The following is a 22,599-nucleotide window of genomic DNA, read 5'->3' as shown; positions in this document are numbered from 1 at the left end:
AGCTTTTGTGTCACTAGTTCGGGGACTGCTTGATTCACCTGTGCATCTCCTCAAAACCCCTCAACTGCAAATGATAAATGCTGAGTAAGCCCAGTGTATACTCATTGAGTCTTGTATCACTTTGGTGGAAAGAAGGGAGAACATTTATAATTTTCAAACTGGCTGGAAACATTAGGGGGAAAGCATTTGTTTATCTCCCAAAAGGTAGAAAACAGTTTCACATCTCAGAGCAGTGCCACATGGTAATTCTGTTCAACTTCACGAAATAATCACGTTGCAAACAGACCCCAATACCATTGTTGTAAATAGAAACTGAGGTTTATTTTCCCTCAGCCTATTTCCGTCTTGCTGGTGGCCTGTGGAAGAACAGCTTGAGAGTTGATCCTCCTCATTCACCGGCCTGAGCATTGGGAGGTGCAGAACAGGCCTCCCCGGCAGGCTGAGCGCTCCAGTCTGCAGTGGAGACTCGCTGAACGGGCACGGCAGGCCCCTGCACCTCCAGAGCAGTCTGCAGCCTCAGGCTGAGCAGTAGTGCGAGTAAGGGCTGGGCCTGCACCCCCAGGCTGAGCTGTAGTATACGCAGGGGTTGGGCCTGCACCCCCAGGCTGAGCTGTAGTGTGCACAGGAGCTGGGCCTGCACCCCCAGGCTGAGCTGTAGTGTATGCAGGGGCTGGGCCTGCACCCCCAGGCTGAGGGTTAGTGCATGCAGGAGCTGGGCCTGCACCCCCAGGCTGAGCTGTAGTGTGCACAGGAGCTGGGCCTGCACCCCTAGGCTGAGCTGTAGTGTGCACAGGAGCTGGGCCTGCACCCCCAGGCTGAGCTGTAGTGTATGCAGGGGCTGGGCCTGCACCACCAGGCTGATGGTTAGTGCAGGCAGGGGCTGGGCCTGCACCCCCAGGCTGAGGGTTAGTGCACACAGGGGCTGGGCCTGTACCCCCAGGCTGAGGGTTAGTGCATGCAGGGGCTGGGCCTGCACCCCCAGGCTGAGGGTTAGTGCACGCAGGGGCTGGGCCTGCACCCCCAGGCTGAGGGTTAGTGCATGCAGGGGCTGGGCCTGCACCACCAGGCTGAGCTGTAGTATACGCAGGGGCTGGGCCTGCACCCCCAGGCTGAGCTGTAGTGTGCACAGGAGCTGGGCCTGCACCCACAGGCTGAGCTGTAGTGTATGCAGGGGCTGGGCCTGCACCCCTAGGCTGAGGGTTAGTACATGCAGGGGCTGGGCCTGCACCCCCAGGCTGAGGGTTAGTGCACACAGGAGCTGGGCCTGCACCCCCAGGCTGAGCTGTAGTGTGCACAGGAGCTGGGCCTGCACCCCCAGGCTGAGCTGTAGTGTGCACAGGAGCTGGGCCTGCACCCCCAGGCTGAGCTGTAGTGTATGCAGGGGCTGGGCCTGCACCCCCAGGCTGAGGGTTAGTGCATGCAGGGGCTGGGCCTGCACCCCCCGGCTGAGGGTTAGTGCACACAGGAGCTGGGCCTGCACCCCCAGGCTGAGCTGTAGTGTGCACAGGAGCTGGGCCTGCACCCCCAGGCTGAGCTGTAGTGTGCACAGGAGCTGGGCCTGCACCCCCAGGCTGAGCTGTAGTGTATGCAGGGGCTGGGCCTGCACCCCCAGGCTGAGGGTTAGTGCACGCAGGGGCTGGGCCTGCACCTCCAGGCTGAGGGTTAGTGCACGCAGGGGCTGGGCCTGTACCTTGTCTGGGCGGCAGTACTCAGCAGGCACTGGGGCAGTCCATACCCCTAAAATCCCCACTTGGCCACAGCTTCATCAGCAGCAGGCTGCTCTTCCCTCTCAATCTCTTCAGGGTCTCTGTAGAAGCAGAGGTCAGGCATGACCTCCCGTGGGTGTTCCTGGGGAATGGTGCCACGCACGCTCAGAACTTTCTGAACCAGCAGCCACCCCTTCAGGCCCACTGAGCGAGCTCCCTTGTTGCAGGGGATGGCAGCTTCCACACAGCACCGAGGAGCATCTGTGCTCCACAGAGCAATGGGAGGTAGGCTAGCCCAGGACGCCTCTGTGGCAGGCTGGCGGTTGTTCTGGGATCAGTAACACCAGCAGACACGGCTCCCGAAAGGCTTCCTGGATCTGGCGAGCGAAGGTTCCAGGAGTGAAGCGGCCAGCAGTTGGAGTGGCTCTGGTGGCATCAGTAAACCTCAGCATAGCCCTCCGGCCAGTATTCCTGGAGCACATGACAGGGACATCAGCAGGACTTTCAACAGCAACAATGCCACCAGCAGCTTCTCTCAGGTCCTTTCAGATTGATGACGGAGATGCCATTGCTGTTCCTTTTGTAGATGTACAAGGGGGTGCCGCCTGCGTGGGCTCCTACTGCCAGGAACCTGAGGACATCCTCCTCCTTCGTGGGCAGGACGTCGAGAACTCCTGGCACTGTGATATTGCGAAGGTTTCTTTTTAAGTTACCATGGAGAGCCTACGTGGCCCCCGCTGCAGGCAGAGTGGAAGGCAGCCCCAAATATCTCAATACCACAGTTTAACAGAACAACGCTCTTGACACACGGAGGTTAGAGACACACAGATTGAAGGTGAGAGAGAGAGAGAAGGTGTGAAAACACCGACCTGGGGCGGGTTCAGATGAGAAGCCAGGGAGACGCAGCGAGCCTCAGAGCTTCCAGACCCGGGGCCACTGGCTCCATCAGCCTGAGCGCGTGGAATGAGGGCATGCGGAAATCTGTTTCCAACGACTTTCAATTTTTCTCTCTGCTTTTCCCCTGCTGTGTCAACAGAAGAATCAATATTCCCAGAGACATCAGATTATCTAATACAAATACTGAGAATTCACTCTTAATTGAGAATATCTGTTATTGAGCTACCACGAGTCCATGCTATACCCACTACACTCATTGCTACGGAGGGCAGAGACCCCCATGGAGCAACCGGCTGCTGTGACTGGAGTCACAGTGGGACGTGGAGAAACAGATTATACAGTGCGCAATAAGAGTCTCAGCACGTGATAAAGCCCAACCAGTCCCTTAAATACCAGAAAAAGAACAGGATTTAGGTTAACAGGATTATGGCCTTATTGTACAAACTGATGAATAAAACTAGTCATTAACATCCATCACTGACATTTTTATGATTTGTTTCTGTTCAATGTTAAGTTTAGAGAATATTTTATATTTTGAAACAAGACAACTAAAGGATTATTCAATTAGCTATATTTACATTTTATATGACAGATGAGATCATGAATAAATACAAATATCTCATTATTAACGATTACTTTTTTTTTACTGTAACAAAAACGTGACTTCCAGCCTTGTTCTTGTGTATTTCTTTGTGTTTTCCAGACTGCAATCATATGCATTGCTATTTTGTGGGGGAAAATGGTTTCACTTTGTTGCCCAGGATGGGGTGCAGTGGCATGATCATAGCTGACTTCTAACATCGAATTCCTGAGCTCAAGGGATCCTCCCATCTCAGCCCCCTGAGTAGCTATGCCTACAGGCATGTACCACCATGCCTGGCTAACTTTTCATTTTTATTTTCTGAAGAGATGGGGTCTTGCTATGTCGCCCTAGCTGGCCTTGAACCCCTGGGTTCAAACAATTCTCCTGCCTTGGTCTCCCAAAGTTCTGGAATTACAGGTGTTAGTCACCATGCCTCCTGCATTCTGGGTTTTTTTGTTTGTTTGTTTTGTTTTGTTTTTTTTTTTTTTGCTTTTTTTTTTTTTTTTTTTGAGATAAGAGTTTTGCTCTTGTTGCCCAGGCTGGAGTGCAATGGCACAATCTTGGCTCACTGCAACCTCCGCCTCCTGGGTTCAAGCAATTCTCCTGCCTCAGCCTCCCAAGAAGCCAGGATTACAGGTATGCACCACCACACCTGGCTAATTTTTGTATTTTTAGTAGAGACAGAGTTTCACCACGTTGGCCAGGCTGGTCTCGAACTCCTGATCTCAGATGATCTACATGCCAGGGTCTCCCAAAGGGCTGACATTACAAGCGTGAGCCACCATGCCCAGCCAGCACTGCATTATTTTTTATAATGCAAAACACAATAGCGTCCTTTTTGAAGGGACTGAAGATCCCTCGTGAATAAAGTCAGAACACCCACTTGTCTTCTCACTGACCATGTTCTAGGTATGGCCAAGCTGAGGAGCAGGGGCGCAGGGCTGAGGGGCAGGGATTTTGTTTCTCTTTTTATGAAGCCGACTCCTGCACATAAGTACCTGTGAGTGTAGTTTCCCAGTGTTTTCTAATCAGCTCTTGCAAAACTTCTACCACATTTGTCCAGACGTGATCAAACACTTCTGCTGTCACGGCATCTTTGACACAGTCATGAGGGGAGACAGGAGGAAGTCCGAGTTTGCGCCATTTCCTACCGAGCTGAGCTGCTGGTTTTTGTTCAAGACGGTTGTCCTCACTAAGGATAAAGACCCACTCCAATTACTAAAATATCAATGCTTAGAGTTAAAATAATTCTATCTACACACATCCACGTATGTACATTTATACATATATTAATACACATATTCTTGGTTAAACAGCATTGTTCTTTTGTAGCATATATAATTTTTGTCAATTACACACGCATAAAACCGGGTGGGGGAAATAAACCAAACAAAATATCAACGCTTGGTTTCACTGATCTTTCTTTTTTTCTAGTCTCTTTTCGTTTACTTCGGCTCGGATCTTTGTTATTTTCTCCCTTCTGCTAAGTTTGGGCTTGGTTTGCTCTTTTTCTCATTCCTTCAGGTATAAAGTTAGGTTGTTGGTTTGAGCTCTTTCTCTTTTCTTAATGTAGGCATTTACCGCCATAAGCTTCCCTTAGAGTCTACTGTATCCCGTAAGTTTGGTTCTAACATGCCGTGTTTCCATTTTAATTGTCTCAATGCGTTTTCTGATTTCTCTTTTGATTTCTTCTTTGCCCTCCTGACTGGTTGATTAGTTTCCACATATTTATTTGTGACTTTTCCAGTTTTCTTCCTGTTACTGACTTTCAGCTTCATACCACAGAGGTCAAAAAAAGATGCTTGATTTCAGTCTTCTTACATTTGGTAAGACTTGTTTTATCGGTGTTACTTAAAATGTTTCAATTTTCAATCATGAGGCAAATTTGTATCAGGTAATATTTGTAGTTTTTGATTAGGAACAAAATACACATTTAGAGCAGAGGCGGGAACGCTTGGGCCGTTTCAGGCAACCAGTGATAGGGAAAACGGAGCCCCTGGACCAGGCCTTCGAGGAACATTGTCTGCTTGCACAAGCCTGCTGAACACGCTCTTCACCATTCCTGCACGTGCACCCCCTGCTACGGATCAAAGCTCTGGGGAGTCATTACTCTCCAAAGAATGGAAATCTTTTGGGTGAGAAAAAAATAAAACACTAAAGGAGCATACAATAACAATAAATGTCAAATAAATTCATCTTATTTTCGGAGGTCAATGTCGAGTAAGACCCAATTTACCTCTCTTTTCTGTCAAAAGCAAAATACTCTTCGATCTTCCCATCCACAAGGTAAACCTCCTCTTCCAGCCATGAATGTGCTGCTAGGTCAGCAATCCCTGTACCGTGAGGGCCTGGCAGAGCAGAGGCTGAGAGTGCCACTGGGACTAACTGAGAGCCAGAGACGCACAACCTATGGAAAAAAAAAAAAAAAAAAAAAACAGATTCCCCATGGAGTTTATATAATACCAAGAATGCAATGCTTAAATGATTACGGCGAAACTTTAAATTATGTGTAAGGTACAGAATCCCCCCAAAAACTATTGATTATTACATTGGAAAAAACTCAAATCCTTAAAAACACTTGAATACAGGCATCACTAAAAATTTTAAGGGCTTCTCACTACACACTGGGGTCTGTTGGGGGGAAATGGGGGAGGGGCGGGGGGGTGGGGAGGTGGGAAGAGATAGCATGGGGAGAAATGACAGATACAGGTGAGGGGACGGAAGGCAGCAAAGCACACTGCCATGTGTGTACCTATGCAACAATCTTGCATGTTCATCACATGTACCCCAAAACCTAAAATGCAATAAAAAAAAAGAAAAAAAAAATCAGTAATTAAAAAAAAAAAAAAAATTTAAGGGCTTCTAAAAGCCGAAAGTATTCTCTAAGTTTGTGCCCTCTTTGGTTGCAGTGAAGGGATCACTTTGTGTCACAGCATACCAACTATGTGTGAATGGATAGAGAGCCATCAAAATCTGCCAGTGAGCAGATGGCAGGACAGAGCTTCATTTCTCCTGCTGCCACTGCCTGCAGCTTACAACCCATCACAGCGGGGTGGCTTCCGGCCTGCGCCCAGTCCGCCTGTCACAGCACCTTTGGACACACGTTGAAGGTGACTACCGTGTGTGTGCACGTGTACTCAGACATATTTTACATATCTATGTGTATAAGCACACACATACACCTGCTGTCAATTCAGAATCAAAAGCATCTTGTAAAAACTCTTCTCTGTACCTGCGCTTCATTAGAATCTACATTTCCAAACCGCGTGGTACCGAGGCTTGTGGATGAGATAAACGTGTAAAAGTATAACTAAAATACAGCTAACAATACTTTTTGAGAGTAGCTTATCGGAACATACTCTCTGATGTTGCTGCTGTGTCTGCAGGCACCGAGTGGGGGTCTGTGGACCGCGGAGCCAGGAGCGCTGCCCTGGAAATGCTGGACGCCCTCATCAGTGGGCAGGATCAGTTGTCTTCCTAATACTCTGCAAGGTAAAAGAGAAGCGACTCACATTTGGATCAGACAAAGGGAAAACGTTTTGGGATTTTAAAAGGAGGAGACAATGATTTTGCAGGCACGAGGATGATATGATAAGGTGTGTATGGGTATGTGGGAAGCATCACGCATCACACAAGAGTGTGGCTTTGAGAGTTTAGGCTAGATTGTTCTTTCACTGACTCAGTCTCAGGCAAGGTTCTCAGGCTGATTTGATTTTCTGTCCTTCGTTTACAAAACAGGATGGTAACGGTTACCTTGCAGGGCTCATCGTGTATGACAGACTCAGGTGTCTAAGGCCACACTGGGCACAGAGAAGCTCTCCATATACATTAACTAGTATGCAGTTCAACACAAACACAACAATAAAAACACGTAAATACGCACACTGGGCTGATGTACCTGCAGTCTTTCCTTTTCCGCCTTCCTTCCATTTCTATCAGTGATGTAAGATGGCAGTGACAAGAATAAGTGTGCGCTCCTGAGTTTCGGGTGAGTGACCATACCCAGGAAACTGAGTGTCCACAATTGGTATCTAGTGGGCACATCATACTCTTTAAGGCAGGTGGCTTATTAGGGATAGAAAAGGCAAAAAACCCTAGGTGGTCAAGATTTCTGTAAAAGTTACCTAGTCGATGTAAGCAGGAAATCCGGCCACATTTACATGAGTGTTCTAATTCATCCTCCCCAGATAGAATCTAGAGGAACTCAGGTAACTTTGATAAACTGTCCCCCAGGAAGCTGGCTGAGTGACTGAAAGAAAAGCTTGCCTTCCTTCCCAATCCATATTCTCCATCTTTGATAAAAATCAATAATATGTGATCCTCCCTACATAATGGGGTGAGATGGGAAGACGCATCTGACCAGCTGTCCAGCGATAATCACTGCCCGCCCTCGCTGTGTTCTGGGAAGCAAACAGACACTGCTGCTCACACACAGAGTGAATGTGAAGGTCACAGGTGGCCTCCACCGTTCCTGCAATCACTACATGTGCAATGACCTCCTCAGGACAAACTGAATTTGCTTCTTGCAAATTAAAAGGCGCATGAGCATTGGAATGTCTCAGTATTTCCTCAGACACCATAACCAGGGAAGTGACCTCTCAGTGAAGGACTGCGCTCTGCGTCCATACTCTGGCTGGGCAGGTGCATTCAGTCTAAATGTACTGACTGTATCAAGGCAGGTTAGGGGTAGGCGCTTCGCAAACCCGCCCCAGAGAACTTCCACCAACCAGGCCCCACCTCAGATGGAGGGATCTTCTTGTCCACTCCCCGCATTCGGCCAGCAGACTCTGGGTCTGAGGGTTCACTTTCCCTTCAAATAGCATTTCCTCCACCTCCCAGAGTAACCGCTGCACGGTCTGTGCGCTGGCTTCATCAAATTCCTGAAGCAGAAATGCACGTTAGTTATAACACTAAAAGTGACAGAAGCTCGGCCTTCTCGGTCAATGCTACTTCTGTGTTTAATGTGGCCCACGATGTAGGCAGGTGCACCACGTGGTAAAAAGGTGGCTTTGCAGTCAGACACAGCCCTGCTCCAGCTGTCACCTTTCTGAGAAATCCCATCTCATTCTGAGCCTAGATTCTTTTACTGTTAAATAGAGAAAACTTCTACCACAGGAGTTATGAGACTCGAGATTTCACATGGATGCAGGTATAGGTATTCCCGCTGCCATAGACATCGGTGTGGATACGCAGACACACCCACATCTGTGTCTGCACACACACATGCAGCCGCATGTCCCTCACAGAGCTGGACCTGACACACCTAAGCACACCTGCAAAATACAAGATGTATTTTTCTTCTGATGATACCACAGAAAAGGAAATTACTTTCGTAGAAAGGGCTATTAACCTCCTTAAATCGATGAACTGGAAAAACTTTTTAAAAAAGCCTTATCTTAAGAAGTCTGGTTAGTAGGGTGAGGCCTGAGTATTGATTTTTCCTCAGGCTTTCGGAGATTCTTGCACTTGGCTGCAGGGAATTGGAGAAGAGAGAACCTCTCAGCCTTCCTAGATGGTCTCATCTGGGAGGCAACTCTCCTAGAGCTCAAAGCCAAGGTGAGATCCCCACCATGTGGGTTTCTAGAAGCACAGGAATCTCTACAATTCACAGGGAAACTGTGGACTCAGTCAGACACACCTGTCCGCAGATGGTCAGTCCAGGTTGATTTTTATAGAATGCTATTTGTTATTTTCTGCATTAATTCCTCTCTCAAACTGAAAATGAACCAGATTCCCAGATTACAGGGAAGTTGAATTATTTCTTTCAAAATACAAATAAAAGGAAAATTAATAATAATATTTATCTCCCAGGAGGAGCCTGGGTGGCTGGGGCATGGGAGAGGCTCACTTTCATTTCTCTAAGCTTTTGCATTCTATTCCTTTTGCAAATATTTCCCATCAATAAGTAAATATATTTTTTAAAATTAAAATGAAAAGCAATTACAGGGTCTGGGTCTGAAGTATTTTTAATTCTATAAATGGAATTTATATGAATTTCCCTGGTAATTCCATTAAATGTTGAACTAAAAAATCCTAGAATTTAGGCAGAATGAAGCAGTGGTGTGAGCCTTCTACCAAGAAAGGCAGGTTTGAGGGGTGGCGGTGAGTGGGCATCAGGGTGAGGAAGGGGGCAGCTACCCCTAAGTGAGCGAGGCGCGTGCATGGAAGGTCCTCCAAGCGGTGCTGAGCTGGGTCCCTTCCAGACCCCTTTGGTGCCCCTCCATTGCCTGCTCCCCTGAGAATCACAGCTGTACAGCTACAGGCAAAAGCGGATTCACATGTGCTATGGGAGTGGAGAATCACTTTTAAAGAAAGCAAACAGGCCAGGCACAGTGGTTCACGCTTATAATCCCACCACTTTAAGAGGCCAAGGCAGGAGGATCACCTGAGGTCAGGAGTTCGAAACAAGCCTGGCCAACATGGTGAGACCCCCATCTCTGCTAAAAATACAAAAATTAGCTGGGCATAGTGACGCACACCTGTAAAACCAGCTACTCGGGAGCCTGAGGCAGGAGAATCGCTTGAACCAGGAAGGCGGAGATTTCAGTGAACCTCCATCCTGGAGATTGTGTCACTGTACTCCATCCTGGGCAACAGAGCAAGATTCTGTCAAAAAAAAAGGAGAAGGAGAAGGAGAAGGAGAAGGAGAAGGAGAAGGAGAAGGAGAAGGAGAAGGAGAAGGAGAAGGAGAAAGAAGGAGAAGGAGAAGGAGAAGGAGAAGGAGAAGGAGAAGGAGAAAGAGAAGGAGAAGGAGAAGGAGAAAGAGAAGGAGAAGGAGAAGGAGAAGGAGAAGGAGAAGGAGAAGGAGAAGGAGAAGGAGAAGGAGAAGAAGAAGAAAAGGAAGGAAAGAAAAACAGCACAAACGAGGTAAAACAGAACACCGAAGGTGCTGTACCAGGTGGGCATTACAAAAGGCTGTGTCCTGGGATTCTCAGAGCCCCTTGGAGGGAGGAGCCAGTGGAGCCAGTGAGCTCCTGAGCCAGCGGCACTGGAGCCGTGGGAGCAGAGCTCACCCAGCCAGAGTCCCAGGCTCACACAGACAGAAGCAGGCCAGAGGCAACAGCTCCCCCTGGGGTAGGAGGTGAAGGTGAAATATCTGACTGGGAATATTGGCGATGTGGGGTGGAGGGTGGGGGGCTCTAATCTTAACGACTATCACAACTTTTACTTTTCCAGCAGTTTTTGCTTATTCAAGTATTTAGTTGTCAGGGTTTGTCCTGAATTTCTGGCCAAGGATACCATCTAAGAAGTCCCGGGGAACACACGGGAGAGCTGGCTGCAGGTTGGAAACAAGAAGACTGCCGGCAGCTAAGACGGGGCCAGGAGATCACGGGTTTACTTTTCTCCATAGTTGGCGGTGTTATTTTCACATGTAACATGCACATGCTTGTATATATATGTACATGTATGTGTGCAGTAGGTCATGTGTTTATAATTGGTTAAAAAAAATCGAACATAAGGAAGCAATTCTCCACTATAAATTGTAATTACAAGATGATCCACAATATTCCAAGACCTACGTCATCTCTCCAGGAATAAAGGGAGCCCTTCTCCGTGGATGAGCTGGTGGTGGAGCTCTGCGTGGCTGACCCAGACCAAGAGGTGTGGCCTCCCGTGGGTGTGCAGCTTCCGCTGGAGGAAAACGATGGTGGGGACTCACTGCGGGAATGAACACAGGCAAAGAAATCACAGTTGCTGGAAGGGCTCGGACTGCTACAGTGGCCTCACTTCTCTGAGGCTGCTTGCTCTTTCATTAAATATATTTGTTAATTTCACAGTATACTAATTTCGAAATATTTTTACAGTGTGATGTTTATACTAGGCTAACAATAAAACTGCATTTCACTTTTAGAAATGTATCTAATCACTGATTTTGCTTCCCACATTCGTTACGGGCATCTTCTGGTTTTGCAATCTGAAGCAAAGAACAAGATGAATTCTTACCAGGTATATCTATCAATGGCTTTCTGCACATTTCTTGTAAAATGTATAGGTAAAGGATCTTTGCTTCTCACAGAAAAACTGGGTTTTCTACATCCTTCTGACAGTCCTCTTCTGGAAATAAAATAACACATGAAAAGTCTCCCTAATGTAATAATATAGTTTTATTCATTAAGACTTTTACAATTTCCTTTTTGTATACAGTTCCTCCTCTTCTTCTGCCACATTCCTCCAAAGCCACCTGTGCATAAGTTTGTGCACACACACACACACACACACACACACACACACACACCACATCCTCAAGAAACTGAGGCTTAGGACCTTGTCATTTTTCTTTTTCTTTTCTTCCTTTCTTTTCTTTTTTTTTCTGAGACGGAGTCTCACCCTGTTGCCCAGGCTGGAGTGCAGTGACATAATCTCAGGCCACTGCAACCTCCACCTCCTGGGTTCAAACAATTCTCCTGCTTCAGCCTCCTGAGTAACTGGGATTACAGGCGCCCACTACCATGACCAGCTAATTTTTTTCTTGTATATTTAGTAGAGATGGGGTTTTACCATGTTGGCCAGGCTGGTCCTGAACTCCTGACCTCGTGATCCACCCACCTTGGCTTCCCAAAGTGCTAGGATTACAGGCTTTAGCCATTTGTCCCAGTCCATTTTCTATTTTTCTTAAAATCAAGATTTCCATTAACCTACGTGCACCTTTATGTGAACTAAAAACAACATCAACTTTTTGTGACTTAGCCAGAGAAGTGAAAGTTGCCCCCAAACAGTTCACAGTATTTCAGGAATTTCAGGTCCCAGTTGTCCCTTGACCAGGCCCCTTATACTTGCAAAACCCAACAAGCCCTCCAGCAAAAAAATCATTAATCCCATGTTAACTAAGAAACATCAAATTATCTCAACTCACCTAGAAGCCTCACAGACATCTAACTTGCTTTAATTTAGCATTGCTGTTTATTATTTCTAAACAAAAGGTATTTCTTCTGTTTTAGTTCCCCATTTAATATCTAGATGTTAAATAAACTATTAAGCCTAACTGGTATAGCACTGTTCCTGTTAATCATTGAAATGTCCTTTCAACGAACCGCTTAAAACATTTACTTCCTTTAGTCAAAATATCTTCCTAATGTTTAACAATCAACAACTTCTGTTCTTTAATAGAAATCTTATTTTCCCTTACAAATAAAACATATATTAACATAAGATATGGTAATGAATCAGGAAAAACTTCAACTTTTAATATTTCTAATAAGGACACCACTCAAGAATGCATTTTTTTAAAGTTTGCTTTTGCTTTCAATTATAATTCTACCTAACTGATCTCCACTCACTGCAACCTCTACCTCCTGGGTTCATGCAATCCTCCTGCCTCAGCCTCCTGAGTAGCTGGAATTACAGGCACCTGCCACCACACCCAGCTAATTTTTGTATTTTTAGTAGAGACAGGGTTTCACCATGTTGGTCAGGCTGGTCTCGAGCTCCTAACCTCAAGTGATCCATCTGCCTCGGCCTCCCAAAGTACTGGGATTACAGGTATGAGCGACCACACCCGGCCAATAAAGGGAATTTTTTAAAACAAATTTATTACCATTACAGATTAGCAATAACCTCTGCCTTCCATAGATGTACCTTGTGCAAGAGAGAATAATAGAATTATATGATGTTTTTTCTTCCCCTTATTGCTTATATATCTTAAGTACAACCAGGTAACTTTGAGAGTAAAGGTGTGAAAGGCCACCAGAGAAAAGAATATAGAACAAGCTTGATGCTGACACACCGTTTTACCTTTAGCCCTCTTCAGTTGCTTTCAAGCTATTAATTATTTCTTGCTTACATGTGACTCGATAACCTTATAGGGAAACATACAAATACTAATAACATAAAATAACAATCAACTAAAAATTCCATCAAATAGATTTGTTTGGAACACTAAGAAAAACATACTGGTATATGAGTTAACATATGATTTGAGAAAGAATTTTAAAATTCCGCATGATGAACTAACTAAAACATTGTTCTTTTATGATACACATCTATAGAATAATCATAGAGGATTCAAATTTGCTCTGCCACTGAGGCTTCAAGCAAGTCACTTTTCCTCTCCTGAACGCAGTGTTCACATCTGTAGACAAAGTATACGAAGTATTTAATCAGTGCTAGATAAAGCAGGTTTACCTGCTCATTGCTATTATTGTTGTTAGATTATTATTATTATTTCACACAGGGTCTTGCTGTGCTGCCCAGGCTAGAGGGCAGTGGCAGGATCTCAACCTCCAAGCCTCAAGTTAGCCTCCCACCTTCAGCCGCCCCAGTAGCTGGAACCACAGGTGTCTACCACCACGCTTGGCTTTGTAATGTCTTGTAGAGATGGGGTCTCGCTATATTGCCCAGTCTGATCTTGAACTCCTGTGCTCAAGTGACCCTCCTGCCTCAGCCTCCAAAGCTGCTGGGACTACAGGCACGAGCCACCACACCTGGCCTCTCACTGCTGTCATCATCATCACATGCTACTCTATGAAGATGCTGTGTTCTTTGGACTTCCCATAATATTTTGTGTTATATAGCTCTTTTCACATTTTCACTTTCTGTTGTGACCTTGACACCTTATTCATCTTTTAATCTAAGCACCTGAAATCACGCTCATCACACAAAAGAGGCCCTCTGTTGAAAGAATCAACGTGCAAAGATGAAATTAGCAACTCAAATGCAGAATTCATTTTCACTATAGAATTACTCTGAAGATTTATGCCTGAAACATAGGATTATATTATGATTGGATATGAAAATATTCCCCAGATTCAAGACATTACTGGATAATTTTTTACTAGTTAAAAACTCACAGCTCTTCTTTTGGGAGCTGATGTTCCCCCTCACCAATGGTTTTCACCTCCAAATGGAGCGTCTGCTCTGCTCAAGACCACCTTTCCTGCTTCTAGCTCCTCCTCCGCCTTTTGTTCAAAGTCAGAGCTAAATTCAATGGGGCGCATGCCAGTTTGTTTTGTTTTCAATGAATAATTTCTTCCTCTAGGAAATTCACTCTTTTTCAGGGGAAAGGGTGGAATGTCTTTTCAAATTAAGAAGAAAATTATTTACAAAACAGAGGAACTCATGTCACTTCCCAACACACCATATCCTTTCCAGGACCAGGCTTCACACTGTCTTGGATGTGGAGCTGAGGCCAGGACGTCTTGGGATGCAGGGGTGGGGGGAATGGGAAGATAGGTAACAGCCACACCGATTATTATGAATTGGATGCTTTAAAACCTCCCTACTTCCGGCCGGGCGCAGTGGCTCACCCCTGTAATCCCAGCACTTTGGAAGGCTGAGGCAGGCAGATCACCTGAGGTCGGGAGTTCAAGATGAGCCTGACCAACATGGAGAAACTCCATCTCCACTAAAAATACAAAAATTAGCCAGGCATGGTGGTGCATGCCTGTAACCCAGCTTCTTGGGAGACTGAGGCAGAAAAATCGCTTAAACCCGGGAGGCAGAGGTTGCGGTGAGCCGAGATTGCGCCTTTGCACTCCAGCCTGGGCAACAAGAGTGAGACTACGTCTAAAAAAAAAAAAAAAAAAAAAGCCTCCCCTGCTTCCACACCATTTCTCCATTATTTTTCTTCTCTGCCCTTCCCCTCTGTGTCTCCTTTTGAGCAATTTCTTGAGCTTCAGAGTTCAGTGTAATAACATACAAACTTGACCACACAATTCACACAAAAAAACTAGGTGAACAGGAATTCAAGCCCATATCATTGTGACTACCCACGAGTACAAGGAAGATAAGGATGCAGTTTCTTCCGGGACGCAGCCCACTGAGCTGCGTGTCTCTCCAGGACCACAAGTGACTAACGTCATGAATTAAGAGCAAAGCCTAGAAAAATCCCTTTCTTTTTCTTTCACATTTTCTTTTCGTTCTTTGGTTTCTCTGTTTTCTAACCAAGAACTGTACAGATCCTCCAGGCATAATGTTGAACCTCTTTAATCCCCATGTAAATTATGGACTAGTATACATCCTACACAGTCTAAAAAAGTCTACACAACTTACCAGATGCATCCTTCAAGTGTCTGAAACCTTGAATGAGGTGGCCTGTCTACGAAGCTTCTATTACTCAATACATAGACATGCAGGTTCTACACTAGTTCCCGTCCATGCTCTTTAAATGTAGCAAGGCTGCTGATGTGGGGACAGGACCCAGGGCTTCGTGGGGTGGATTGAAGTGCAGACACTAAACTGTGTTGCACTCATTTGTTGGGGCGTGCAGGTTAAGGGGGAGTTCCAATCTCCATGACTCCATTCCAGCTGTCAGGGAAAGTGTTACTTTTTTAGGCTGCTTCTTGAGGGTCCACAAAGCTCTGCTCTACTGCTCTGTAGAAATTCTAATGTCAAACACTGACAGCAGCTTTCAGAATTTTCTATTCCTAGTTCACGTAAGCACTGTACTCTAAAGTGCAGGCTGGTTTTCTGGACCGGGTGGCACACCGGGCACTCCAGTGTGGCCATGGGAAGCCGCTGCTCAGCACGCAACATTCACACCCCCACGACCGAGACCAGCAAGTCCCAGGCGCGGCCGCGGCGACAGAGGAGTCCCTTTGGCGTGAGCCGTGCCCGGGCAGGCCGGACGATTCCCGGGTGCCCGCGGGGAAGTCCGGGCCAGACGCAGCCAGCCCCGGGCAAAGGACACCGCGCACGTCGCCCGCGGAGCGGCCGGAAGACGAGCCCGGCTGCGGATGAGACTCACCCGATCACGATCAGCCCCAGGCCTGTGCTCGCGGAACCCGCGCCGGGCCCCGCGCTAGGCTCGGGCACTGTCAGGGAGGGACACCGCGCGCCGGCCCCACGCGGACAGCCGGTCACGCGCGCCCGCGGCCCCCGCAACTCCCGGGCCGGAGCTCCCCGCCCGCCCGAGCCTGCGCCCACCGCGCCGCCGGCCCAGCTCAGGCGGCCCGGGCGCGCCCGGGGTCCGCGAGGCTTGCGCGCCCCTTCCCTCTCCAGATCCTCCCCACGCCCGCACCCGGCGCCGCCTCCTCCGCCCTGCGCTGCACGGCACCCTCGCCGGCCCGGCCCCCACCCGCTAATCCAGGCCGCGCCCGCCCACCCCAGCTCCCTGCCGGGCGGTTTCCCAGCCCAGGAGCGGCCCGCAGCACACAGCCCGGCCTCCCTACGCCTTCCGGGGTCTCCGTGGCCGGGGCTATGCAGGCAGGTGCTGGCTGCCCTTCCCTCTTCCAAATCGGATTTCACCCACTTAAGAAAGAAAGAAGAACCACAGGACCATCTCGCCTGTCCCCGCCCCATCAAAGGCTGCAGACCCGGGGCTGGGGTGGGGAGTGGGCGATTGAGTTTAAAAACTGAAGCCTGGATCCGGTCAATGCGAGCTCCGTTACTCCATCAACAGGAACGCTAGATCTGAGCAGGCACACTCAAGACTGGGCCCGTCCACGCCCGTCCTGCCCTGCAGGCTCACGCAGCCCGGAGCAGGCCTCCTCTTGCGTTATTAACACGCGCTTGCTTCCGTTTTGGAGGCTCAGGATCACACCAGGAGCAGAGCAGCTGGGCTCGAGGGGAACCGCATTTTCTGAGCCTAGTCTCAGAAGGTGGGCCCTGCACTAGGCATGCCTTTCCCTAGAACAAACCACCCCATATGTAAGTAATCAGGTCATTTTGTTATGCTCATGATGCACAGAATTCAGGAATACCGGCAGGTGGAGTGATTCTTCTGCTCTACGTGGGGTCGCTCAGTGGCATACAGGTGGAGGGTAGTCTGGTCTGCGGGGTCTGAGAAGGCTTCAGGACAGGGATTTTAGTAATGACAGTTAGTTCACCAAGTGCCGTACACTTTTCATCCCGGTCCTGCCATAGCCAGTCTCTTTTGAGAGCTGAGGCCATCTAAGTTTCAACAGGTACAAATTATTTCTCCTGCTCAATATCCTGCGTTTACAGAAGTGAATCATGTCTTTCTGAGTTTTTAGTAAAACGCCCGGTTTATTTCTGATGGACCACCCCAGCATGATAAGAAACCACTACCAGTAACAAAAGCAGTAGTCCAGCCAGGGTGGCTCACGCCTGTAATCCCAGCACTTTGGGAGGCTGAGGTGGGTGGATCACTTGAGATCAGGAGTTCGAGACCAGCCCAGCCAGCGTGGCGAAACCCCAGTCTCTACTAAAACACAAAAATTAGCTGAGTGTGGTGGTGTGTGCCTGTAATCCCAGCTACTCGGGAGGCTGAGGCACAAGAATCACTTCAACCCGGGGGGCCCGAGGTTGCATTAGCCAAGATGGCGCCATTGCATTCCAGCCTGGGCGACAGAGGGAGACTCAGTCTCAAAAACAAACAAACGAAAAAAAACAGTAATCCACTGTTGAACTAAGGACACTGGGATCCTCCCCACTTTTATAAAAGTGGTAAGTGATTATAAATTGTAAAATCAATGAGATTTTAAATCCTGATACATGTGTGTGTGTGTGTGTATATATATATATATATATATGATATGTGTGTAAGTGTATCCATATCTATCAGGAAAACTAATGGTATCTGAAGTCCACCCTGCCCTACTGATATTACTTTTTTTATTATTATTATTGTGTATAGCTTGTTTTTTTCTTTTTTTAAATTTAATTGCATTTTAGGTTTTGGGGTACATGTGAAGAACATGCAAGATTGTTGCATAGGTACACACATGGCAGTGTGATTTGCTGCCTTCCTCCCCATCACCTATATCTGGCGTTTCTCCCCATGCTCTCTCTCCCCGGCTCCCCACCCGCTGACTTTACTTATATTGCCAGGGGCAGGAAGACGGACATGACAGGGAAACAAAAGAAAGTAGCCTGGTGTGATGGCGCACACCTGTAACCACAGTTGTTTTGGGAGGCCAAGGTGGAAGGATCACTAGATCCCAGGAGTTCAAGACCAGCCTGGGCAACAGAGCAAGACCCTGCCTCAAAAGAAAAAAAAAAAGTAAAAATCAAACACAGAGTCATTTAAGATCCAAACATAGGCCAGCTGTTTTTACTTATATATATATATATATATATATATATATATATATATATATATAATTTTACATATATTATTTTAGATATATTACTTCATACCCATAGGTAGATACTATTATCACTGTTTTGTTGAGGAAAATACTGATGACAGAGACTTTAAGTAATATGTTCAAGGTCACACAGCTAGGATGTATGTGTGTGAATATGTCCCAGGTATCTATTATCCCATAACAAATCACCCCAAATGTAGTAGATTAAATCCACGGCCACTTTGCTATGCTCCTAATCCACAGAATTCAGGAATTCCGGCAGGTCGAGCGATTCTCCTGCTCCATGTGGGGCCGCTCAGTGGCATATAGGTAAAGGGTGGCCCTGTCTGGAGGGTCTGAGAAGGCTTCACTCACATGCCTACATCACGCAGTGGGGAGTGGCTGGAAGCATGGCCTCAGATGGATCCTCTCTCCTGCGGCCTCCACACTTCTCCAAGCAGCCCCTCCAGCAAAATAGAATTTCTATATGTCGGCTTAGGGCTCCAAGAAAGCAAGGTAGGAGCTGCCAGCTGTATTCAAGGCTGCACCCGGCAGTGTCTCCTCCACTGCACTCTGTGATCAAAGCAGTCCCAAAATGAAAGAGTTGGAAAACAGACCCCCCCACCGACCCACCACAATGGGAAGAACCGACGGCACTCTTTAATCTGCCATAACCCTCCTCTGGCCACACATCATTTACACCGCTCCACAGACACGATACACCCAGCTCTCTCAAGATGCTCAGAAGTTTCATCAAATAAAGCACCTCCATGTGTGGATGAGGCTTCTGCTTGGGCTATTTCCTTTACATCTGAAGACCTGTGAACTAAAGAGAGAAGGCAGCAACCTTCCCCACATCCAGCCGACAATGGTGAGACAGAGCCAGGACAGCAGCAATGGGCACCTGTCCAACAGGAGGGGCAGTGGAGGGCACCTGTCCAACAGGAGGGGCAGCGGAGGGCACCTGTCCAAAAGGAGGGGCAGCAGAGCCACACAGCAGCCACTGTGGGAGGACTCACTTCTGCTCCCTGCCTTCTCCCCAGCCCTTAGCTCTGTCCTCTGGGCTCTTGTTTCTACCCTCTGAGACTTCCTCAGGGATAAGAAATGGCCTAAGTTTGCAACTGAGTAGCCTCCCTGCTTTCTTTCAGAGAAGGCTGGAGAAGGGGGTCCAAAAATCCGTGCCCCTTTTAGTTCAAGCCAGCAGTGCTTCCATCACTCTGCCAATACAGTTCTCTTAGAACCTTGTGGTTTTCTTTGAATTTTGTCAGAGTTCACCCCTTCCATTATTTTATCAGAGTTCACCCCTTCCATTAGTCACAAACCACAATGGCTTCTCTGAGATGGGCCCTTGGTCCACCTTTGAGATAGAGGTGTGACAATTCTCTTATGATTTTTTTAAAGTCCTATTGTTTGTCCTAGAGGATCTATGAGATCCCCCTAAATCTGACATCTTAATAAGACAAACCTTTGATTTCACTTTTACCACTGCCTAGGATTTGAACTTTGCACAGAGGCCATTTTTCAGTTTTGCGTGGAGAGATTGTGATGGTCAAAGTTTCACGAACCCACTAAGTCCTGACTTTTATATTTCCTATGACTTCTGTTCAAAACCTGAACCATTCCTTAATTCATTTTTCTCTTCTCTCAAATTTCAAAACCTAAAACTATGCTGCTTGCTTAAAGTGATAAAATCTTCACATTGGATGGGTTTAGATCACCACTGTCCAATAGAAATATTATGTGAATACATGCAACTTTAAATTTTCTAGGATTCACATTTATAAAGTGAAAGAAACAGGGACAATTAATTTTAATGACATATTTTATTTAATCTAATATAGCTAAGATATTATCCTTTTAATATAAAAATAGTGATTAGATATTTTAAATTTCTGTGTACTAAGTTTTGAAATCCAGTGTATATTTTAAACTTATATTTCATGCATTCCACAAAGCTCTACTATCCAGTATCTTTAAAAAACTTAAAAACAAATTTGCAAGAAAAAAAACAACCCCATAAATAAGTGGGAGAAGGGCATGAACAGACACTTTTTGAAAGAAGACTACATGTGGCCAACAAGCACATAAAACAAAGCTCAACATCACCTATCATTAGAGAAATGCAATTCAAAACCACAATGAGATACCGTCTCACACCAGTCAGAATAGATATTGATAAAAAAGCAAAAACAACACACAGTAGCAACTGGGATTGGAACTACTTCACTGACTCTCCTGGGTCTCCAACTTGGCCTTTCTCCTTGAAGACCTTGTGACTAGTCAGCCTCCGTAATCAATCAGCTAAGTCCTTGGAATAAATCTCTTTATACAGATATAAATAGATACAGATTTTGAGGTAGACACAGATCTCCTATTGGCTGTTTCTCTGGAGAAACCTAATACAATGTTATTTGTACTTAGTCCATATGATTTTCCATCTTTCCTTGATCATTTAAACCCTAATTGAGAATTGAAAAGTATATAACTCTTTCTATCTTATTAAGTGTTTTACATTTTAATGGTAAGGACCCTGGCACCAGTAATTATAGTCAGTAAATTGGAAACCTCAATTCCTGAAATAATAGGGTCTGCCTTAGCCGACTCTGGAGAATTCATTAGGATAAAATAAATGATATAGGCTGGGCACAGTGGCTTAGCACTTTGGGAGGCCAAGCACGGAGGATTTCTTGAGCTTGGGGGTTCAAGACAAGCCTGGGCAACATAGTGAGACCTTGTCTCTATTTAAAAAAAAATTAAATAGCTTGGTGTGTTCACACAGATTTGTAGTCCCAACTACTTGAGAGGCTGAAGCGGGAGGACTGGTTAGAGCCCAGGAGATGGAGGTTTCAGTAAGCTGTGGTGACATCACTGCACTCCAGCCTGGGTGGACAAAGCAAGACACTGTCTCAAAAAACAAGTGGTATATGTGACTATGTGATCACCCTCTGAAAATTAATTAGTAATATAAAATACAAAATTATTCCAAAAATTGTAAGCAACATTTACCTCCTCTAAAAATCGACTTGATTTCAAATGCTGGCTCTGTCTTGCCCTAGCCATGCGACCCTGAGCTGGTAACTTAATGCTTTCAGCAGATGTTAGCTAAAGCAAGGCTAGTAATATTGTCTTCCTTGTGTGAATGAGAGACAATTTTTGGAAAGTGCATATAGATACATAATAAGTTGTAAGTTAAATTATTCTTTTTTTCAGCATTTAAAGCATTGAGTTACTTAAACTGAGTGTTTTTTTTTTTTTTTAAATGTTAGGTAGAGTACTAACCAGTTCATTTTAATATTATGCACTGTAATACATAAAAAGTACATATCAGCTTTCATGTTTATCCAGTATGAGCAGTCCTGGCTTTACATGGGTATCACGTAAACTGAAAGTTGTACGTATCAGAACGGTGTCCTTGCTCTGCAAATACACACATATACATGCAACTGTGTCATCTCTGTAACCACAGAGCTTCCCCAGTAGCAGTGAGCATCTCCAGGGCCTGGATGGTGATTCCTAACACTGCTTACTACGTTTGTGCTGCTGTAATGAAATACCACAGACCGGGTGATTTATCAACAATGGAAATGTATTAGGTTGGTGCAAAAGTAACTGCGGGTTTTGCCATGACTTATTTCCCACAGATCTGAAGGCTGGAAAGTCCAAGATCAAGGTGGCAGCAGATTCAGTGTCTGGGTGCCTTCCAGCTGCATCTTCACATGGCCAGAAGGGTGAACAAGCCCCCAGGCCCTCTGCTATTCACAAGGACTCTGCAATCATGACCTAACTGCCTTCTAAAGGCCCCGCCCTTAGTGCCACTTCACTGAAAAGAGCTTTCAACCTATGGATTTTGTGGGACACGAACATTCAGACCACACCAAATGTCATTCTCCAATAGAGAGACCAGGGCTCCTTGGAGAAGTGGCTGATTCTGGGGCTGGGGCAGGGAAATACAAAATGTATCTGGAGCGTCTTATACTGCCAGACTGTAGGAAAGTGCTCACAAAACAAAAACAAAAATAACAAAAGAATGAGAGCATGTCACAGGAGCCAACGTGCAAGAGCCCAAAGTGGCCAAAGCTGGACCAACCTAAGTCACAAATCAAGTCATGCCCTATCGCATTATAACTAAAGCACAAAATAAATTTCTAGGAGCCCAGACTGAGAGAAATAAACAAACGAATGGGAAAGAAGAGGTGGATTTCCTGCAGAAGAACTCCACACCAGTGATGTGTCTTTCCTCTTTCCAGGAGGCGGGCCTCACACCTTCTTCTCCCAACTTGAGTAGGGCTTGAGTACAAGAGTGCAGTGTGGAAGTGGGGGGTAACTTTACAGGGGGGGACCTGACAAGCACTCCCAGAGCCAGGTGGTCAAGGCTGGCACCATCTGCCATGTGTCATGTTGACATGCACCTTTGTGATGAGGTGATGAGACCAGACCAGCACTTCCC

At 46.4% G+C, this 22,599-nt stretch overlaps 1 protein-coding gene across 5 annotated transcripts in view; it reads right to left on the bottom strand.

The window, feature by feature from the left end:
* The window catches only part of FAM149A (family with sequence similarity 149 member A), a 63,660-nt gene that overhangs the window by 17,449 nt on the left and 23,612 nt on the right, over positions 1-22,599 (bottom strand). For 3 of the 5 annotated variants that reach the window (XM_074396736.1, XM_074396734.1, XM_074396735.1), the window contains 7 exons: positions 11,131-11,241; positions 10,707-10,845; positions 7,924-8,066; positions 6,546-6,671; positions 5,423-5,593; positions 4,185-4,378; positions 2,576-2,730 (listed from right to left, as the gene is read on the bottom strand). In XM_074396736.1, the coding sequence (XP_074252837.1) occupies positions 2,576-2,730; positions 4,185-4,378; positions 5,423-5,593; positions 6,546-6,671; positions 7,924-8,009 (732 nt within the window). In that variant the 5' untranslated portion in view covers positions 8,010-8,066; positions 10,707-10,845; positions 11,131-11,241. Of the gene's footprint in view, positions 1-2,575; positions 2,731-4,184; positions 4,379-5,422; positions 5,594-6,545; positions 6,672-7,923; positions 8,067-10,706; positions 10,846-11,130; positions 11,242-15,868; positions 17,837-22,599 lie in introns of those variants that run through there. The other 2 variants (XR_012516943.1, XM_074396733.1) reach the window with 2 other exon arrangements.

Source organism: Saimiri boliviensis, chromosome 3 (genome assembly GCF_048565385.1).
Source record: "Saimiri boliviensis isolate mSaiBol1 chromosome 3, mSaiBol1.pri, whole genome shotgun sequence".
NCBI classification, from domain to species: domain Eukaryota; kingdom Metazoa; phylum Chordata; class Mammalia; order Primates; family Cebidae; genus Saimiri; species Saimiri boliviensis.
This window is presented reverse-complemented; position numbering and strand designations above follow the sequence as displayed.